This window comes from Apis cerana, linkage group LG10 (genome assembly GCF_029169275.1).
Source record: "Apis cerana isolate GH-2021 linkage group LG10, AcerK_1.0, whole genome shotgun sequence".
Classification (NCBI taxonomy): Eukaryota; Metazoa; Arthropoda; class Insecta; order Hymenoptera; family Apidae; genus Apis; species Apis cerana.
Window position 1 is genome coordinate 10,033,751 of NC_083861.1, and position 23,243 is coordinate 10,056,993.

Below are 23,243 nucleotides of genomic sequence, written 5' to 3' on the forward strand. Positions count from 1 at the left end.
TTACTGTTTTTTAATTTTGTTTTTAATATGATATTTTTAATAGATATACCATCAAGAATATCTCTTTTTTTTTTCTATGCAACAACATCTGATCTTTCGTAACAATAACTTATTTCTCATAATTAAGAAATTTTAATCAATTACTAACAAAAATATTAATCTCACAAGTAACTACACAGCTATACAAAATTATATATTATAAAAAATCATGCAAAATCGGATTTCATTTTAAAAATTTCATGAAGATATAAATTTCATTTCTATATATAATCTAAAAAATTTTATTTCATAGAATATTAATCATTTCTAAGGCAGTATTGTTTTTTTTTCTTTTATCATAAAGATTACACTAAAAATTGATCAAAATAATATATCTAATAAAGTAGTTAATATAAAATAACTTGTTTTATATTTTGCAAATTTTAATATTAATAAATGTAATAATAATAATATTATAACAGATATAATATAATATTAATATTATAATAGATATAATATTAAGCTCGGAAGGAAGTCATACAAAAAAAATTGTCTTTTTTAATTATTAAAAAATATTAAAAAATTATAAATTTTATTAAATTAAATTGCTAAATTTTTCATCATTTTTTACTCCAACTTTTTTCTCTTTTCGTTTTCCTTTTCTTTCTTTTTTTCTTTTTTCTTTTCTCTTTTTTTTTTATAAAGAAATGTAACATTGTTCAAGTTATTATTTTTATTTTACGATCTTTTAAACAGATCATCAATCTCAATTTCCTTCTACGAAGGAGACGGCCAAAAACATTTCCTCACGTCAAGAAATCGTTTCCACAAAAAAACTTAAATCCTTCTCACACACATTCTCTCATATTAATATAAGTAATATATCTCTCATATTATATATCACAGACTAAAAATGCTTTGGTCTAAAAAATCTTTTTCGGTTTCATTCACATTCCGCATATACTAATTCAGCGGATAAAATTTATAACAAACATTTGGATTATTTTATAAGATTAAAATATTTAAAAATATTTTAAATAAATTTTTTTATATTAGTGTGCGAAATGGATTAGCGCTAAGAATTGGGGCCGCCACAATTTTTTCATGATAAACTATAAATGAATTATAATATATTGAAAGGAACCAATTGAAACTACGAATATAATATTTTAGAAATTTTTTTATAATCGTTTTAAAAATTTGAACAATAATCAATATTAGTTTAGATTAAAATTTTAAATCGCATATATATATGTATATATATATACATACATACATACATATATATATATATATATAAATAAATATGTGTATATATATATATATATATATATATATATATATATATATATATATGATTTCCTACATATTATTTTTTAAAATTTTTAATACATATTTAATACAATTAAGCTCTGTAGCTTATTTTTGTAAAATTATAATAAAAAAAAATGCGAACCCCTTTGGCGCACTTCCATAGATTTGATAGAGATTTGCAAAATTATTTCTTTTATTTATGATTTAAACTGAAAATATAGCACCTTCATTTAAGACGCCTTATCAAGTTGAATTTTAAGGCTATTGTTTACATATTATATTTTGCATTATTTCAAAATAATTGCCTTAAAATTTCACTTATACAAATATAAAACGGAAAAATTAACGAGGTTTTAGTAAATATGTTTAATACAGCTATAAGACTGTAACAGTTTATAGTACTCTACAATTATAACATGTGATATTTCTTACAAGGTACTTACATTACAAATAACCCCACAGATCTGTTTACTCTTAACGTTCAATTTGATAAAGATCTTTGAACAATAAAATAAACATTAATTTTAATTTAAATAATATATAACTTACATATTTGTTTCTTTTCTTTCTATATTTATCCAATTGATATATTAATTTAAAAAAAATAATATGAAATATAAAGAGATATAAATTTAATAATAGCAATTTAAAAATATAAATAATATCAATAATTATTAAAATAAATTAAAAGATGCAAATATGTAATGATTAAAGAAAGGAGATTAATATAGAATATGCTTGTTACATTTCATTCAATCATGAATGATTATTTTCATATTTTACCATTTTCCATTTTTAACATTTTTTTTATATCATTTTTGTATTTTATATATTGATTTTTAGCAAGATATAAACATATAATAACTTTTTAAATAACATTTCTTTTGTCTTCTTGTTCTCTTATTCCATTTAATGAAACATAAAAAAATGATCTTAAAAGAACAATGCAATTTTATCATAACATATATATGCAAATAATTTAAAAAAAGGATATAAACTCTTTAAATTTCTATTAAAAAGTGACGAATTTTTAAATAACATTGATAGAAATATATACAAAACTTTAAATGGAATCAGTGGCTTTTCTTTTTCTATTTTTTCTATTTTTTTTTTTTTTTTTAATATCTTGTTATGTGATGTTCTTATTTATATAATAGGCAGAGTTTACAATAACCATAAGCAATAAGCATTTCCTTATTTTAATGAATTTGACGAGTATTTGAAGGAAATTGCGAGTGCAAATCGACAGATTGTTTATAACGCCACTGTTTTTTCTAACTATTAATGTTTAAATTTCAAATTACTAACTTGATACTAATTATCTTATTACTTATTATCGTATGATATCACTTCGTAATATGTCAATGAGTTACCAATATAAGAAAAGTCTTATTAAAATAATATATATAATTATAATAACGAAATTTTTTGTTATTCAAAATATTTCGTTACAAATATATTACACGCAGTAATTATTTTTATCAAAGTTACAAAGAAATTAATTTGTCAATGAAATAAATTCAGTTGCAATTAATTCAGTTGCAATATTTATATTAATCATACATTTTTTGTAGCTTAGAATATGTTCTATACTAGTTTAATGTTCTTTAAAACAGATTGTTGACTAATTAGAATCATACATATAAAATCAAAGTATTATAATCAAAGACAAATTTCCATTCTTTTTTTATAAAATATTTTGATTTCTATTAAGTTTAAATCATCTGCCTTGCTTTAATAATTTTAGTTTTTCTTAAATGTTTTTTCTTAACATTTCTATTATACAATAGCGTTATATTTATAACTGTATGTCATATTAGATTTCAATTGTATAATAATCACTGCACATATATTTTGAATGTCAAACTTCTTTGGATGTAATTTCAAGGCATCCATTAGATACTGCATCAAGCATTTTTAGCTATAAGAGCATCAATTAGTCGAAGTTTTGCTTTTGCTTGTTTATATGATTCGTAAACAGTTGTAACTTGCGGACCACGATCTTCTCTTTGCATTCTACGACCAGTACGAGCTTCAAACTGTGCTTCTAATTCTTTTAAAGCTCGTCGTAAACGTTTCTTCTCTTCTCTAGTTAATTTTTGTTGAACTAATAATTCTTCTCTGAGACAGATAAAATTGTATAATAGTATAATTGGTTAATTTGATTATTTTTACGAAATTGATTTTAATAAATTATATATTAGAAACTCACTGTGGTAATGCATGAAGACTTTCATTGTTACTACGACTTCCTTCACTACTGCTGTGCTGACTATCACTATCAGTTGGTAATTGATCTATCGAATCTATACAATCCAAAATACCTCTATGTGACATATCAGGTTCACTAGCTCTTCTTTCTGTATCAGATGAATTATTAGGTAAATTGGATGATGTAAAATCCATTGCTTCGTGTTCCAAAATAGTAGCTAATTCTGAAATACTATCTTTATTTTTGTTCTGTAAGAGATATATTTAAAAATAATTTATACTTCTATACAGAATTTTATTATTATTAAGTTTATAAAATTTATTCAAAATATTACTTACCACGCCTGCTCTAATAAGTAGTCTTTTTAAAGTTCTATATTTATCATATAAAGGTCGTACAATAGCTCTATCTTCTTTAGAAACTGGTCTTCCAAAAGTATTTTCAATATGAAGCAAAGCTTTTTGAACAGCAGTTTTTTCATCTATTAATTGTTCATAAGTTAATTCTTCCATATTTTCGGGTCTATTATACTTTATTCTCTTTTCATTTAGTTTCTTTTCTATTTCTTTTATCATTTCTTCCATTGATATTGCTCTAGATTTTTCTTGACTATTATTGTTGTTTGTTGGACTATCATTAGCTATTTTTGTTTTATTTTCATTAGCTAATAATGCACTAATCGGATCTTCTTTTAATAACTTATGCTCTTTTCGCAATTTACTTAATTCTGTACATAATCGTTTTATATCTCTGTTACTCATTTTATCAGAATGACTTGGACGATAACCAAAATTTTCTTCAAATTCGTCTTCATATTTCTTTATTTTTTTTTTCAAACCATTTATATATTTAGTCAAATTTTTTAATCCAAGTTCTGCAATATTTGGAGCACTAGGTTGCATTTCATTTTCAGAATAAAAACGTCTAGGTAATAATAACGAATTTCGTGGAGAAAGCATAGCTTCTACTCTAGCATCAACAGCTTCATCCTATAAATATGTGATTAATACGTAATATTATTATTAAAAATAAATAATAATAAAGACTAATACTCTACTGTCGTTTACATTTTCTTGTCGTTGAAAAGTCCAGTTCGTTAAACTGGGATTGTTTAAATCTTCATGACTAACTGTTGGCGGACGAGCAGGAGATGGTGATCGACTCGGTCCGCTGCTTAACATTTCCAAAAAACTTTGTGCTGGAGATCCATTACAACTATTAGAATTTGATGATAAGTTATAAATATTATCAGCTTCTTCTTCGTTTTCCTAATAAAAATATTTTAATTTTAATTTATAATGAAGATGTGTATGTTCTTTTTTTTTTTGTACAATTCAAAATAAATGCAAATTTTACCTTACTAGAATTTTCTGTATCCACAATCTTATGCACTCTTCTTCTTCGAGGTTGTCTTCGTCCTCTTGGAGTAATACTTCGACTAAAACGTTCGCTACTTCTTATTTTTTCAGCATCACATTCAAATTTTTCTGTTTCTAAAACTGTTTCACAAGGTGAAGAAGTTGGTGGAGTTTTCTTGGATATAGGTGAAACATTTGTCCTTTCGTGCAAAGGAAGACTTCCGCATCTCTATAAATAAAATAACTTGTATTCGTGAAATACAATTTGAATTTATACATAATATATTGTAAATATTAATATATTTATTAAGAAAACTTACCACACCATGACCCATGTCTTGTCCAAGTTGAGATAAAATATGTAAATGTTTTTCGCTATTAAAATCTTCGTGACTGCTCACGCGTCTAATTGTGTCTGTAGTTTCAGCAGGACTTTCAAGAACACGCTCCTCACTACTGCTTCTAAAAAAGTTCAATTCAAAAGAGAAAAAAATAAAAGAATTCATTAAATTTAATATCTAATTTCTTGAATGAAAAATTATTTCATTGTACCTTATCAATTTTCGTTCTTGACAACACGATTCGTGACGTTCTTTACGTTTGCGCGGTTTCAGCGCGCAAAGTAATGATGCACCTTCAAAATCTTTTGATTCGTCTTTTGAATCTTTGCAAATTTTACAATCAGTTGCAGGGATCACACCGTTCACCACATTATCACGGATGCTGAAAGATCAGTAAACAGTGCACTTAAAAATTTCTATTAATAATATCATTTTTAATTATTTTTTACAAAAATATTATTAATTAATATAAGAATAGAGAATTATGAAAATTCCTAGCCTTAACATAAAATTTTTAAATATAATTTTTGCTTTAACAAAAATAAAAAATAATAACAAAGAGAAATTAATATCTAATTTATCAAATATATAAATAATTAAATTATATATGTAATGATTCTAATAAATATTTTCATTATTAAAACAAAAAATAATGTTTTTAGTTTTTTAAACTGATTTTTATTTCTTATTATTATCTTATTATTATTTTTATTATTATAAAGTCTTATTTTTGTATGATTTTATATAATATGATATTCTTTGTTAGATTGTAGTAGTATAAATCAGAATTTAAATAAAAGGATTAATTTAAAAGTTTATATAATAATATCATAAAATATATTTTAAATGCCAATAATAGCAACAGAAATAATAGTAGCAGTAGAATAGTAATAGTAATATAATAGTAAAAAAATTACAATTACAATATAAATAATTACAATATAAAAAAATAATTCTATATTGAATAATCTATTGGAATAATATAATATTTACATATATATATTTTTTTTAAGAATATAGTTTTGAACATATAAGGATTGAAAATACATATGTATTTATATATATATATATATATAATAATTTGTTTTTAATATGAATATTGATATTAAAATATATGATTCTATGATTTTCCTGCAAATATTTATTGGAACAAATTTACATATACTTGAATTTTATTTTCTTTCAACTTTTTTATTTAATTTTTTTCAACTATTTTTTAGCCCAATTTCTATTATTAAAAACTAGCACAATGGTTAGAAATTATGATGAGAATTACTCAAAATTCATAAAAGCAACTGAAAATATTATTAGTTTTTTTGAATAATGAAATAGAATATAAGAGATTATATAGTACTATATTATTCGAAAGTAATTAATATTTATTGCTTTTTACGTATACATGTAATTAATTATATATAAAATGTCACTAACTGAATATCAAATGTGTTAAATATTACAAATTATCTATAAAATTATAAAATAGCAATCGAATTAAATTTTGAAGAAAAATGATTAAAAAAAAATATAAGAAAAAGAAAAACACAACATATTTGTCACAAAAATCGAAAAAATTATAGGGAATAATGACGAAAAAAATTGTAGGATAAAATAATGGTAATAAATTTTCATATCGATAAGATGCAACATATTATATTTTAACTAATTTCAACTATTTTATTTCTTTATAAAGAAATAATAATAAAATATTGTAATCATAAAAAAGAAAATAACCAAATCATAATCGATCAATTATTAATTATATAAAATATATCTTGCAATAAGAAATAAATTACATTATTATATTTATCTTATTATATTTACATTATTTATATTTATCATGTTTTCAGGATGAATTCTTTGTTTAACATTATTTATTTAAAGATAGATGATATTTTCGTGAAGTATAAAAAAGTAAAATTGAGTTTTATAATCAATATAATTTTTTTACATAGTATATTCTATCATTGTAAAAAGATAAAAATAAATAAAAAAACAATAAATTGATAGTTAAAACAATAAAAGAAAAAAAACATTTTTAATAATAAATTAATACTTTTTTTAACACAAGTTAAATTATTTTTAATCATTAATTTAAAATTGAGATAATTATACATACATATATATATATATATATATATATATATATGTCATATCGCAATAATTTATCGATAAATGAATTATGTTAAAACTTCCAATTGCGTAATTAAATTATTATTTAATGAAAAATATATGAAATATTTCTAACTTTAGAAAGAATATATGTACTTTATAATATATATTTATTATAAAAATAAAGATTAAGAATAAACTAATTTTTGTAGATGTTTTTTTTAGTAAATTTTATAATAAACATCAAGATTTTGTATTGCATTGATATTATATAATTCATTGTATTTCTATTTTTAATCTTCTTCTTTCGAATTATCTTTTGCGTTAATATTGTTTTGGATTCAGTTTGTCATGTTAAAGGGACCAATTTTTTAACTTGAATATTTTTTTAATGCCTGAAATTTATGAATGATAATTGCATTTGTATTTTTAACACACTCACAATATCAAATAGAAAAATCCATCCTTCAATTGCGTGTCATTAAGGAAAAGTATGTAATAAACTTACTGTACATATCCCTTTTGCTGTAGCAATTGCTCATGTAATCACGAACACTAACTTTCTTTTCCAATAGCGGACCACCGGCACGAACGCAAGTCTCTCGATGATTCGATGGAACATTTATGGTTGCCTGCTTGTGGAACTAGATGAGAGAGCGTCCTCAGTCGATTTGTACGTAAAGAACACGCACACTTTTTATTTGAAAATTCCAAAGAACTGTTGCCGTTTATAATGAATAAACAATACTTATTTCCCGCATAACTAATTAAAAAAAAGTTTGCTAATTTGGATTGAAATCGTGTTTAGGAATTTGAACACGATATTAATTTTCAAGAGAGAAGTTAATGAAAATAAAAACAAATTTTTATATTCATATATCTTATAGCTTTCGATTTAATAATATAGATTAATTAAGTAGAACTTCCAATTAATCTGCACGAATCAGAAATCAGATTGCGACTGCGACGTATGACGATCGACTCTCCTCTATATTCTGTTACTACAAGCTAACTGATCTTATAGTGTATAATTTGTCTGCGTGTGACGAGTTTCTGAGTCTGTATATAGTGTCTATCAACCATGACATATAATATACGTGACAACCTCGAATCGATAATATCGAAACTTCCCATATTCTCATACTCATATTCGATTAGTATCGATTATACATGATTTCACACGATACTCTTGCTAGCTTGTTAAATTACATATGATCTTTTTTTGTCAATTTAATGATTCTTAATTTAAATTGCTTTTTATTTGGCAATTTAAATAAAATACTTGCTAAAGTTTAATTTTTGACTTATACAAAATTCTCAAGATTTTGAAATTCTTATAATAATAATAATAACTTGATACTTGATTCTAATGGTATCTCTAATGATAACCTTCATGTTAATCTAACGCTAGTCTCAATGATAATTCTATTAATTTAATTAGTATAATTATTTTTTCCATTCGATAAAATATAAATCCGCATTTATTAAAATAAAATAAAATAAAATAAAATTAAAATCATTATTATAATATAAAATTTTATGAAATCACGATCTATGGCAAATATAACTTGAATACCTTAGCATCGCATGTTTGGTATCCTGACTCTTGACGTCAACGAATCGTTATTTTTGGTCGCCAATGTACATTTAGCGCAGAGCTACATCGTAAAATCACCGGTAATAGGATACAGACATATTTTAACTATGAACATTTGTGACGATCATGCTCGATTTGTAACAGCCTTGAAAGAATTTTAATTATATACATATATGTATATACACTCTTTGCAAAACCTTCAATTGTCAGAAAAAATTTTCCTCTAATAAAAAAACTATTTTTAAGTAATTTTATTAAGTAATTTTTATCGGTCCTTTTAATTACATTTTTATGTTTGTTGTTTGTTTATTTAAATATTATATTATGTCATTATAAAATTAATTAAAAAATATGTAATTAAATGACAAAAAGAGATCTCAATTTTTAGACTATTCTCTTTTAGATATTTTTCGTTAAAATTGAATTTATTAAATAAACTCTCTTTTCTTTCTTATATTGTATGTTTTTACATTTATGATCAATAAAAACTTGTTAAAATTTTCGTATTGTTATCATGGGTCATTATATTACAAAATATATTACAAAATATATTGCAAAATATATAATAAATATATTGATATTATAAAATACTTTTCTTATAATTGGTATTATTCAAACAAAATTGATTCAATTGTCTTAGTGACAAATATTGCATAAAATAAACTAAATTATAAACATTCGTAGTATTTCATAAACATATATATATTACGAATTTTTCTATATTTCAATTTTTTATAAATCAATAAGCAAAAATATAAATATAAAATATCTCAAGAGGAATAATACAAGCGAAAAATAATTCTATGTATAAAAAATAAAATTAAAAGTATTTTTTTAAAACTTCATTTTTGAATAAATTAAATTTAAAAATTTTTTGTATACAATTGAAATTGACTAATTTCTGATAAACGAAATACAAATGAAAATAAATGAAAAGTTTGCAAATTTTAAATGAATTTTATAGTATTTGATAAAATAAATGCAAACATAAGAAATCAATGGCAGAAAAAACTTGATCTTTTTATAGTGGACTTAAAATATGGAATAAATTAATAAATAAATTAAAGATAGTAGCTGATACATTTTTTTATAATCTATTCTTATACAATTTAAAACAAGGCATGCTTTGTAATTTGTCAAGAAACCAGCACAAAAACTATTAATAATCTACTGCTATTATGTAATTCATGTGACTCAATGACTGTTCAAAAAAAAAAAGTATTTATATCAAATTTTTTATAAATGTTCAAATATTTTTAATTAACATAAAAGTAAGTTTGTTCTTATATTTTTTAATTTGCTGAAAAATTTATTATTAGTTAAATATCAAATCATAAAATTGAATGCTTTCTCATCATCAAGCTAAATCGAGAAACTGCGCACTTTATTGGTAAAGTTAAAATAATTTCAGCTAAAATATCAAGGTAAAGTTTGCAGTGAAATAATATACAATGTATTAAAACAGCATTTTTAGAATACATTAAGATTTCTTGATACATATAAAAAAGAATTTATAAATTTTTATAGTAATTATATAAATTTAATATAAATAATAAAGCATTTAAGTCTAAAATAAAAATAATTTCTTCTTTTTTTTCTTGTTTTTCATTAAAATTGAAATTAAAATAAATTTCTAAAACTGTTTGTGATATGCATAAACACATATATTATATAAAATGTTAATCGAAAAATAAATATAAAATAATTGAGATATCAATAAATATTAATTGAGATTTAAAAGATTTTAAGAAAAAAAAAAAAGATTTAACAGTATAAAATAATTTTAAGGTCGAAAACTAATGTGTATTCTAAATAGAAAACAAATAAATTAAATTAAATAATACATATAAATATCTATTTTAAATTTAAAATATAATATTAAAGAAATATTAAAAAAATATTAAATATTAAAAAATAATATTATATAATATTAAAGAAATTGTTAACTCATAAAATCTCTTACATGTGTTTAATATAATTAAAATAAATTCACAAAGCATTAAAAATTTAAAGCTATTTTATTGCATTTTTTTTTAAATTACGACCACAACAAATAATAATATCGTAATCGTAATCGTCTCTCTTTAAATGGAATCGTAGAAAATCGAATGATGCATAAACTTAAATTAGAACTTTTAATATGTATTAATTAATATTGTAATTTAAAACAAATATAATATAATGAAATGATAATGTTAAAAATTATAAACATATTTTATAATTATTTCATAATTGCATTTTTTATAATGAAGTATATTTTGAATTTATATTTTTTTTTCTCTTTATTAATTAGAATTAATTAAAAATATAACTATTATAAATATTTAAATAATTTATATATACATATCTTTTAATAAAAAGAAAAGAAAAAAATACAAGTTATATTTATACAACTTACCAGTCTGGAAAAAGTGTAGATGCTTCAGCTAAGATATCACGAAGAAGCGTGGTAGCAGGTGGAACATGAGGTAGAATCACAGGGGCGAATACACCGCAAACACCAGCGCTACGTCCATGTTTAGCTTCATATTTGCTTAGATAAAGAGCCAAATAACCAAGCAAACGATAATGGGAAGATGGTAGAGTTGATAGAAGTTCTTTCGTTAAATTAATCCAACAGTCATGATCGTTAGTATAATTCTCTATAAATAAATTCAACATATTTTGTCTTACAAATTAAAATTTTATATGAAAAAAGAAGAAATAATTATAATAAAAATTGATAAGTGCTTACGAGCATGAATGGTCAATAATCTAGCTACAAAAGTTGATGGTACGACAGGTTGTGGCAATTCTTTTAGGTATTGCCGAAGAAGCGTTGCTGCAGTCAAAGGACAGGCTGCTGCTTCTAAATCAGCATCTCCTCTTCTTTCAAAAGTAGCCCTCAATCTTTCTGCCAATCTTGGACTTCCACCGGAGAGACGAAATACGGCGGCACTTTGAAAGCCATGAGTTTCGATATAATTACACAATCGATGTACCACAAAAGGTACACCTGTATCAAGATATGGCTCAATCGAATCTAGTCGAGTACCAAAAATCCTCGAAGATCCTCCGTTACGTCCCAATAATGATACTGCCAGAACGCGTTTCACTTTTGCCAAACGAGATTCATCCTTGCAAATGATTAAATATTATATATCATTATTAACGTTTAAAATTTTTATAATATCACAGATTAATTAACATTTGAAAAATATGAAACGTACATAAGGAAAATTACCTTGTCGTGAACTTGTCGAGATCGTGGAGGGCTAGTTGAAGGTCCATGATGATGATGATGGTGATGATGATGATGGTAATAATGATGATGATGGTGGTGGTTGTTGTGAAGATGGTGATGATCTTGCTGAGGACGTCTCATCCCACTTTGTCTACACCGCGAACCGCCGCCGCCGCCGCCGCCGCCACACTAATCAAATTAATAAAATCCAATCTTCTTTTACTATTATTGAAGTATATATATATATATATATTATATAATTATATTTTATATATATAATACATATAATTGTATATATAATATATATATAATATATATATAAGTAATAAACAAATGAAATATATTTTAACGTTGTTAAATTATCAGTAATATAATTTTTAAATCTTTTACTGTCTACTTCAACAATACGTTCCAAAATAAATCTAATAGAAGACGCTACGTTTCTGTCGATAAGAATTCAATACCAATCGAACAATGGGTGCCGCGATACTTAATCTCTCAGTAGCTTGATTGATAAACTTTTTATGCAATACATTTCTTTAATATACATACAGTAGAATGTAACTATCGTTCTAGCCGAGGTCGTGTATCGATTAATATCAATGACGCATTATTCGTCGTTAAACATTTACCAAAGTTAGCCATAGAAATCATTAGAATGGGAAACTCACAATGCACTCCCTCGCGACCTTCCACAGGTTGAAATAAATGGAGTTCAGCCTGGATATTACTTCGAGTTACACTTTCTGACTATTTATTCTTCTTCACAGTTGATTTTCCAGTGAATAAGATATACCTGATAGAAAAGTATCTTCGAAATTGTTTTATGTGTCTTTCTTGAGTGCAAAAAAGATAAATAGTGAAAAAGCAAGTATTTTATTTAATAATACTTTCTTTTATATTGATCGTTTCCCTTATATATCACCTTTTCGCTTAATTTTGAAATAAAGAATTTCTTTCGTTGAATTTATTTTATATGTATGTTTTCTGTTTGAGAATTTTGGTTTTTCGATGTTGTCGTTGATATAGGCGTTGACCTTGATGTTAATGTTTGTGATTAACGAATCACAAATCTTTAGTCTTACGCGAATGATTTAAACAAGGAATAAGGAACTATATAAGGATATAAGTGGATTAGGAAAATTAGAAGGACGGGTGAATATAGAATTTTCGAAGGAGAAAGGGACCGGCGAAGAAAAGTCTTTCGTCGACACACGCACGGAACTTTCGAGCAATTTTAAAGCGACGTTAATAACCAATACGACGTTAAAAAGAGATCGCTTAATTCGACTAGTTTTGGGTTCATGTCCCTATCACGGCACATCGCATCGAGCCCTTTCTCTAAGGCGAAGGGCACTGCCTATGGCTGTTTTAGGAAATGAGTCGACACCAGCCGTAGCGTAAGCATCGAGGGTCAGAACCAAAGATGAGTTTTAGGTCACCACTTCGCTCCTTGTCCTAGCATGATCCACATGTCTTCTTAAGGTGTTACTGCAACTTCCTGAAATTAATATAAATAATTTAATCATTTTATTTATTGTTTCACATCCGATTTTTTATATTTTTTTTTAATATTCAACAAAACAGAAATGATTAGAAATAGAGATTAGAAATTTTCTTTAAATTTTAAATTAAATCAAATTATATCGAATTAAATTATAAAATTATAAAATTCAATAATTAATAATTATTAATTGATAATTAATAATTTTCTTCAAATAAAATTATAAAATTTGGCAATTTGAAAACTCTTAAAATGTTTTAATTTAAATATTAATTATTTTTATTATTAAAAAAATACAAATATGATTATTTCTAAAATTTTTTCTTTCTTTCTTTTGAATAAATTTGAATAAATTGTTTACATAAATATTCATATAAAAAATTTTAATTCATTAACAAATGAAATTTTTTGATAATTATAAAATTATAAAAAAAATATAAACTTTTAATATCTAATTATATAATTATACAAAATAAAAATTTATTAGTTAATTCAATGTCGTAACTGGACTAACTTATAAAGCATTAATCATACAATCGATATTTCGCATGAATACCATGGAACGTTGTATGAGAATAATAGAAGGAGAAAAAAATTTTATCAAATAAATTTATCGTAAAATATTATTCGTAAAAAGAATATATGAAGTGTCATAAAAACATTGTTTACTTTTATAGTAGACATTCCAGAGAAATAGGATCAATAATAATTATAAAATTATAATAAATCTGAATATATATTCACACATTTATTTTAGAAAAACTTCGATTTTTATATAATTCATCAATTGATTCTTTTATATTAGTAATATATACACATGAAATATTAATGTATCAATTATTATGATTAATGCTTTGTTAAAAATTCTCTATATTAAAAAAAAAACAAATAATTATTTCACTGTAAATATTTTTAATTAATAAATAGTAATATTGATCTTTTTGAAGATTTTTCCTAGATAATCACAAAAAATTGAGAATTATAAAAAAAATAATTTATAATTAAAATTGGTAATTTCTAAGGAAAAAAGATAAATCGAATGAATAAAGAGAAAGAATAAAATATACCTCATAAAAACTACGATAACCATAACGATCAAAGCAAATCATGCACAAGCGCCCCACAAAGTGTTACTGAGTTTTCACGATCGTATAGCTCCCCTTTTCTGTCCTATCCCTTGTTCACCTCTTGGCGTCTATATTCGATGATAGCCCCCTTTCACGTCTCTTCTGTTGGCGAACGGAATTCGAGTAGCGTTTCCAGTGTATCACATACCCCCTTAGCAGCAGATATCGCGAGGACGAGGGCGCATGCACTACCTCCAAGAATCAATAGACCGTTCTGGTCACGTGAAGCATCCGCGAAAACAGAGACCTACCTTAGACAAAGACAAAAATGTACATAGAAAAAAGAAGAGAATAATGAAGGAAGTATACATATGTATACTTACTCACTTAGAAAGAAAGAAAGAAAAAAAAAAGAAAAGAAAGAGAGGAAGAAAGAAGAAAGAAAGCAAAGGATAAACGAAAGAAACAAAACAGAAAGAAATAAAAGATAACAAAACGATATAGACGAAGAAAAATATGAACAAAAATGAGAAACTATGAAAAAATAAATGGTATAAAATTAAAATGAAACAAAAGCAAAGCAATTCATAAATAATTAACCAATTTAATCATTTTATATAAAGTTCTTAAATAATAAATTTTACTTCATATATAGATAATATGTAAAATAATATACGTAAGCGTACATTAATGTAATATATGTTAATTTCAGAAATTTTTTAATTATTATGTATAATAAACAATTGTAATTTGTTTTATGCATTTTCAAATATTCATTTATATCATGAAATTCTATAAAAAGAATTGTAAATTTCAAAATTTATAAATTTTTTAAAATTTTTTAAATTTTACATATTTATATATTTATTCTCATAAATATTTTTTTTTCAATGAATATTATTAATTTGATTTTTTATAAAATATTATAAAATAAAAATATATTATTGTATTTGTTCTTAATCGATTTCTTTCTATATTTTATTTTAATAAAATTCTGAAAGAAACAATTGAATATATGAAATTTATTTTAAGTATGTACTTCTTATTTATATATATTTATCTTATACCAAATATATAAGATATATATATCTTATACTATATGTATATTTATTATATCTAATTTATATTTATTGTATGTCTAAAAATTTTTAAGTTTTATATACATTAAGTAAATAATTGTTATTAAATATGCTATAAAATATGCATAAAGTAATATATTTCAATCAATTTCTATTATATCAACAGGAATAGAAACATGTACAATAAAATCTTTTCAGTTATATATATGTTCATATATCATTACACATTTATGATTCTTATAGATTCTTCTTTTATTATATTTTTATATATTTACAATATTACAATAGAAAAAAATAATATAATTTTGTGTTTACATTAATTATTTTATTTAATATTCAATATATATATAATTATTCTTTAAGAATTATTTTTTAATAATTGATAAATAAAATAGTGATAAATAAAATATTTATATATATTTTTAATATTAAATGTACAAATATTTAATGACAAATTAAAAATATATGAAATATATGAAAAACTAAAAAATTAAAAAATTAAAAAAAATCTACATGTATATAAAATATAAAAACATATGTATACATAATATCTGAATATAAATATTTCAAATAAATAAAAAAGAACATACCCTTCTATGATGCACATATTCTTTGTTTTACACGTACAATAATTTCCATATTTTTTTTTAAATTTATAACACATCTTATGAATCGCAATAAACTTAAATTTCATTACCAAAAATTAATGTATTATTTGAAATTTTACAAATATGAATAGAAAATTAATCATTCTCCAATCAATAAAATTTATGTTTATGTTATCAAATAAACACATATGAATATAGAAATAAGTGAAATATTTATTCTAACCTTCATAATAAAATAAATTTAAAATAATATATTTAAAGTGTAGTTCAAAACGTATAATTAGATTATTTAAACAGATTTGTGCTCACGACAATGATATAAAACACTATCATACGCCATATTAGTTGCTCTTATATTTAAATTGATTATTACGATTTATGAGAAAATATATTCGTTTAACATTACATATAAAGTTTTATGCATTAGATTCAAATTAATAAATAAAATAACTATAAAAGAATTAATTATATAACATTTTATATAAAATAGAGAACATAAGAAACGTTTGAATTATTGAATATATTCGATTTTTAAGTTTTGATTTATTATTATTTGTAAATAAGTTTATATTTATATATTATTTACAGAAGAAAATATATTTTTACATAAATAAAATAGATTAATATTACAGAATATTGATACAATATTAGAGAATATTGAAGGAGAATCAAGGATTGATTCCTATTGTAAAGTATAATAAAATAATTTATTTAAAATAAAATATATCATTAACATTAGTAACAACAATTATTATAAATATTGTATTAGTAACAACAATTATTGTAATTAAACATTATAAAATAATATTCATTATAAAAATATTTTGTTATGTTTGAAAAAAAATATTATATATTATTGTTATAAAATAGCGATCAAAAAATTTAAAAATATATTAGATACTAATTAGATATTAAAATAATATATTTATTTTATACAAAAAACATAGGTGAACTTTTATTTATTCTTAAAGTCATTTTTTTCCGCTGCTCCTCTTGCAGATTATCTATATTCAACGGAATACTATACACACATAAAAATCATAATTATACAATGACAAATATGTAAATATAATAAAATATAATATGCATATAAACTTACTTGTGTATTAATGCTCTTGCTCTAAAAGCAGCTAAATGAGCATAATATGTAGGTGCAGGATAACTGACAGATCTTGTACAACGTGCAAACATATGACAAAGATAATATGTAAGTTCTTCAATTTCATTTTCAGGCATTTGATTTTCATTGCATATACATCTATATTTTGTAGGCCTAGCAGTACCCTATAAACATTTTGTATTAATGCAAATACTTATTTTATATTATAAATGTAATGATTATAACTATTTTTAATTGAATATTAACTTACTTGTATACTAGTATGAGATACAAGATAAAAATATATATGAGTTGGATGTGTAATTTCAGTATCAACAATAGTCCCTGCCTGTACATTAAAATTTTTATCATCAGAATTCTTTACATCAGTTGGAAAAAAGCGTACATGATGTCGTTTTTGAACTACAAGAAATGTGATTGGGATTTTTAATTCATCAGATTTTTCTAAGCGCGCAATAGCTTTTTTTATTGCAGATAATTCTTTATGCATTATTTTTGTAAGTTCTCCTTCGCTTACTCCGTCTCTATATATGCAAAAACAAATACTTATATAATTGAAGTTTTAAATATTTTATTTAATATTTGAATTTATTATTTACCGATAAAAAATTATTTTCTGAGGTTTTTGCCTCGTTGTTGTATAAAAGTATTTCAACTGAATGATCATAATTTCTTCCAAATCTTGAATTATTTCTTCTCTTGGTGATTGAAGTCTTATTTCAACATTATATTTAAAAGCATTTGGATCATGACTTGCTGCTACCTATAATATAATAAAACATTGATTATCATATTCATTTATAAAAATTTTATTATCATATAATCATTATATTTATGTATGGTTAAAACTAGAAAAATCTTACAGCTGCAATTGAGGGTATGTTTACAGCATCAGGTGATGGATGAGTCACGTCTGCACCAATTATCATACATGGCTTATGTAAACAATTTGGACTAAAAACATATTACATATGTGTGTGTGTGTGTGTGTGTATATATATATAAAATACATATTACATATTACAAAGAATATAAAATATTATTACCGATTAGTAGGAGTAATAATATGATTAATACCATTAAGCTTTGAATTAATTTTTAACAGAATATTCCCAATTGTTGAGTCACTTAATTTTTTTAAAGTTTGATTTTTTATACATTGAGTTACGATACCTTCATCTATTTGAAGTTCAGAAATTTGCTTTACAATACCTTAAAAAAATAAAAAATAAATAAATAAAATATTTTATTAAACATTTTCTTTTATATGTAAATCAATATTTTACTTACTATATGCATTCTCTAAATTTGGAAGTATCACTACTACAAGTAGTATATTTTGTTTCTTTTTACCTTTAAAATATTCGATAATATTATTAATATTTGTTTGAATAGTTAAATTTGTAAATGGAGTTTGTGCTTCTTCAATTTCCATGTTTAAGAATTTACCTAAAATGATAACATAATAATTAAGATATTATATTATTGTAAAAGAATATTTTAAATGTTTTGAGAAATTTTGAGAAATTTCTTTCTTTGATATTAACCACCATGCAATAGTTTATCATGTAAATTATATAAATCATGAGTATGCACGAATTTATCTAAGTTTAAAATAGTCCATGAATTCTTTGGTAAAACACAAGGACTAAAAAATTTATCTGCTTTCCATGTTCCCTTAGATACAGTAACTTCTTTTTCTTTATACTGTAATTTTGGAGCCTTTAGAACTCTTGCTGGTACTTTTTCAAATTCTGCATTTACAGAAAAATGAAATTCATTCATTAAAGTTGGCTGCTGATTTAAATTCATCTTAGCAAACTGTAAATAAATTAATATTTTATTAATAATAGGAAATTAATTTTATTTAAATATTTAAATATTAAAAACTCTTACACCATTCATAATTTTTTCTTTACGTTTTTGTGTATTAGTTGCTGTTTCACGAATCATCTTAGAAGTTTGAATTTTATTCATATCTTTGTTTATGACTTGTCCAGCAATTATTGTGCATAACTGTATAAAAATAAAGTTAAAATATTATTAATGTTATTAATATTATAACTTTAGTACATATTTTTTATTGATATTTACTTCAGCAGGTAAATAAATGGAATTTTTCCGAGATCCTACCCAAAGACATGGCAAATTGGGATATTTTATTGTATATTTTTTTATTTGCAAAAAATATTTTTCAACTGAATATAAAGTTTGATCTTCCAAACGAAATTTATTTTCTCTTGCAGACTCAACTAATTTATTTACACGATAAATTCTTTTAGTAGTAGGTTGTCCAGGTAATTCATATTGAATTTTTAATCCCTTTAAAAATTTATTTATATTAACAAGATTATGTTCTATATTTTTTGGAGTTAAATCCTGTACATTACATAGTTCTTTCATCAAATCAATAACTGATTGACTTTTAGGAAATCCTTTATGTGCAACTAAAGTAAAATAAATATTAAATAATATACGAAATAATACAATTATATTAATGATAATTATATTAATATATTACCATCTATATTCAAATATGGTTTAGCTCCAATTACAACAGATTGAAATACACCAACCCATAAATCCAATCCATTTGATAATGATACAATCCTTCCTGGTTCTGGTGGTTGAAAAAGTGATCTACCAACCTAAATATCAATATTATTATTTAAAAATTTAAATATATTGAATTTATTATACAATAAACAATATATTATATACAATTAATGTGTATAATTAATATAACTATAATACATATTATATAATAATATATATATAAATATTGTATAATAATATATATATAAATAAATCATTTAATAATAATAAATAAAATTATTTATATTATGTTAGTTATTTGATTATTTTTATGATGAATAATATGAAATAAATTACCACTGTATATTGGTATGCAGGTCCATGACGTAAAATAATATCTAATGCTTGTATACATTTTTGATTCCTTTCAGAATCGATCAAATTACATTTTAAATTTGTTAACCATGACAAATCAAGACATGCAACTTTATTTAAATATATTTTGAAATTTCTTTCTTTTCCTGTATTAACATCGAAAATGTTTATTTCTTCTTCTTTCTATAATATATAAAAATAATTAAAACATTATAAAATAAAAAAATCAATATTTTAAATATAAATATATGTATATTAATTTAAAAAAAAATAAAATTTAAATAATATAAATTTTGAATATGTATTATAATTGAAATAAATTATAGATATATGACTTACACTTTTATCACCAAAAGGAAGAATTTTTGCACTATACGCATTTTTTTTGCCATCAAATGCAGGATATCTTTTAGGACATTGCTTTTTTCTAAATTCTTCAAAAACAGTTCTTAATAAAAATTTTGGTTTATCTGGTGTTATGATTACATCATAATGTATAATATTTGTTTGAAAATTTTGTGCAAAAATGAGTTTAAGCATATTTGTTTCCACCATAATATTTCTACCTAGTTTATTTATTTGATTAGTTCGTTTTGGTATTTGATCCAAATACATATCATGCATATTTTGTGTCAATGAATCAATTTTTTTTAAAACAACAGCAGTTTCCTAAATCAAAAAAAGAAATAAAAAATGAATTCTCTATAAAATTTCATTATATATATCTATAAATACCTGTGACTGTTTTGAATGAGATAGCTGTGAAAAAGATGATTGTTGTAGATTATGTAATTCTTGCTGTTGTGAATCACTTAGTTGTTGTTGTTCTTGATAACTATCTGACATTATTTGTTGATGTGAGATATTGAGCTGTTGCTTTTGATATGATTGTTGTGGTGAACTATATTGTTGTTGTTGATTAGATCTCCATACTTGTTGCTGAGGACTATTCGATTGTTGCCTTTGACTATGTAATTGTTGCGGTGAACTATGTTGTTGTTGCTGATTAGATCTCCATGCTTGTTGCTGAGGACTAATCGACTGTTGCCTTGGTTGTTGTGGTGAACTATGTTGTTGCTGATTAGGTCTCCATGTTTGTTGCTGAGGACTATTTGACTGTTGCCTTTGACTATGTAGTTGTTGTGGTGAACTATGTTGTTGCTGAGTGGGTCTCCATGTTTGTTGTTGAGGACTATTCGACTGTTGCCTTTGACTATGTAATTGTTGCGGTGAACTATGTTGTTGTTGCTGATTATATCTCCATGCTTGTTGCTGAGGACTAATCGACTGTTGCCTTGATTGTTGCGGTGAACTATGTTGTTGCTGATTAGGTCTCCATGTTTGTTGCTGAGGACTATTTGACTGTTGCCTTTGATTATATAGTTGTTGTGGTGAACTATGTTGTTGCTGAGTGGGTCTCCATGTTTGTTGTTGAGGACTATTCGACTGTTGCCTTTGACTATATGATTGCGGTGAACTATGTTGTTGCTGATTAGGTCTCCATGTTTGTTGCTGAGGACTATTTGATTGTTGCCTCTGACTATGTAGTTGTTGTGGTGAACTATGTTGTTGCTGAGTGGGTCTCCATGTTTGTTGTTGAGGACTATTCGACTGTTGCCTTTGACTATATGATTGTTGCGGTGAACTATGTTCTTGTTGTTGATCATATGTCCATCCTTGTTGTTGAGGACTATCTGATTGTTGTTTTGGACATGTATGTTTCTGTGAAATGTCCGATTGCTGCTGTTGACTATGTCCTTGTTGTTGTGAAACATATTGTTGATGTGAGCCACTTGGATTTTGTTGTTGGTCTGGACTATTTTGTTGTGGTGAAATAGATGAGTGTGGGTGATTTTGCACATTTTGTTTTTTCTTTCCTACATACGAAATGTAAATTTATTTTTAATTGTTTGATTAATTAATTAATTATTTTTTAATTATTTTTAATCATGAATAAAATATTAAATTATTAAATATATAAAATTATTAAATTATAAAAATTTTATTTAGATAGAAAATATATTATTGCTATTATAATAATAGTACCTTTTCGTCCCATTTTTATATGCTTTATTTGTTTGCAGCAAAAATATCGTTGAGTTTTTTTATCAATATTCAAATATATTATTTTATAATATTTCCCAAATATAATCGTTAACTTCTATTATAAGTTTCAATCGAACTTTTAAGAAACTTAAGAGACTTAAAACTATTTCTGTTTTTACGTCTTAAGTTTCTTTATACTTTATATATCACTATATCAGTATCAATATCACTAATTATCATTTTTTCCTCAAAATTGGGGAAATTACACTTTTAATTACTATATGTTATATAGTATTTCTATTGATTTTAAATTCTACCAACCTTCTAAATCATATAATTTAATATTATATTCAAAAAAGAATAAAATATATTTTTTCAATTATGATACATTTAGAAAAAAGATAATATATTTATATTGAATTTTCTTTAATAATTTTATACATTAATGTTGTATTTAAATATGCATATGCAGTTCATTTAATGTTAAAAATTTTGTTAAGTTATTATACATATTTATTTTTTGTTAAGTTTTATACATATTTATTTGATAAAATTCCCTAGAAAATTAAATTTAAGTAATTAAATGTGAAAGATTTTACGAATATTTTTTAAAAATATATTTTAAATTTTATAAAAATTCTTCAAATGATATTAATAAATTTAAATTTTTATTTATATTTGTGATTATAATTTTGAAAAATTAGAATTTTTAATTTTATTTCTATATTTGTATATTTATAAAATAATTTTTATTTTTTATTTACTTTTTTCATTTT

At 23.1% G+C, this 23,243-nt stretch overlaps 2 protein-coding genes and 1 long non-coding RNA gene across 5 annotated transcripts; all 3 read right to left on the reverse strand.

The window, feature by feature from the left end:
• Positions 1–2,374: 2,374 nt before the first annotated feature.
• Positions 2,375–16,745, reverse strand: LOC108003047 (protein FAM13A). 3 transcript variants are annotated; one of them, XM_062080268.1, is made up of 13 exons: positions 16,374–16,745; positions 14,705–15,011; positions 12,805–13,634; positions 12,134–12,322; positions 11,645–12,026; positions 11,309–11,552; positions 5,416–5,586; positions 5,184–5,325; positions 4,862–5,092; positions 4,573–4,773; positions 3,844–4,494; positions 3,506–3,753; positions 2,375–3,414 (listed from the first exon to the last, which is right to left on the reverse strand). In XM_062080268.1, exons 4-13 carry the CDS (start codon positions 12,272–12,274, stop codon positions 3,201–3,203), a joined length of 2,625 nt encoding a protein of 874 aa, XP_061936252.1. In that variant the 5' UTR covers positions 12,275–12,322; positions 12,805–13,634; positions 14,705–15,011; positions 16,374–16,745; the 3' UTR covers positions 2,375–3,200. The 3 variants fall into 3 exon arrangements, with proteins under 3 accessions (XP_061936252.1, XP_061936254.1, XP_061936253.1); XM_062080270.1 differs by having other exon boundaries at positions 12,134–12,346; XM_062080269.1 differs by having other exon boundaries at positions 14,823–15,011; positions 16,374–16,729.
• Positions 6,566–10,710, reverse strand: LOC133666769 (uncharacterized). The gene is made up of 2 exons (XR_009831399.1): positions 7,822–10,710; positions 6,566–7,708 (listed from the first exon to the last, which is right to left on the reverse strand). It is a non-coding gene; the product is annotated as an uncharacterized LOC133666769 (long non-coding RNA).
• Positions 16,746–17,076: 331 nt separating the features above from the next.
• LOC108003056 (protein argonaute-2) lies at positions 17,077–23,035 on the reverse strand. The gene is made up of 15 exons (XM_017065143.3): positions 22,468–23,035; positions 21,157–22,298; positions 20,761–21,090; positions 20,404–20,604; positions 20,033–20,159; positions 19,606–19,958; positions 19,408–19,527; positions 19,059–19,332; positions 18,802–18,960; positions 18,558–18,723; positions 18,375–18,465; positions 18,111–18,274; positions 17,762–18,035; positions 17,491–17,675; positions 17,077–17,412 (listed from the first exon to the last, which is right to left on the reverse strand). Exons 1-15 carry the CDS (start codon positions 22,478–22,480, stop codon positions 17,322–17,324), a joined length of 3,690 nt encoding a protein of 1,229 aa, XP_016920632.2. The 5' UTR covers positions 22,481–23,035; the 3' UTR covers positions 17,077–17,321.
• Positions 23,036–23,243: the final 208 nt, after the last annotated feature.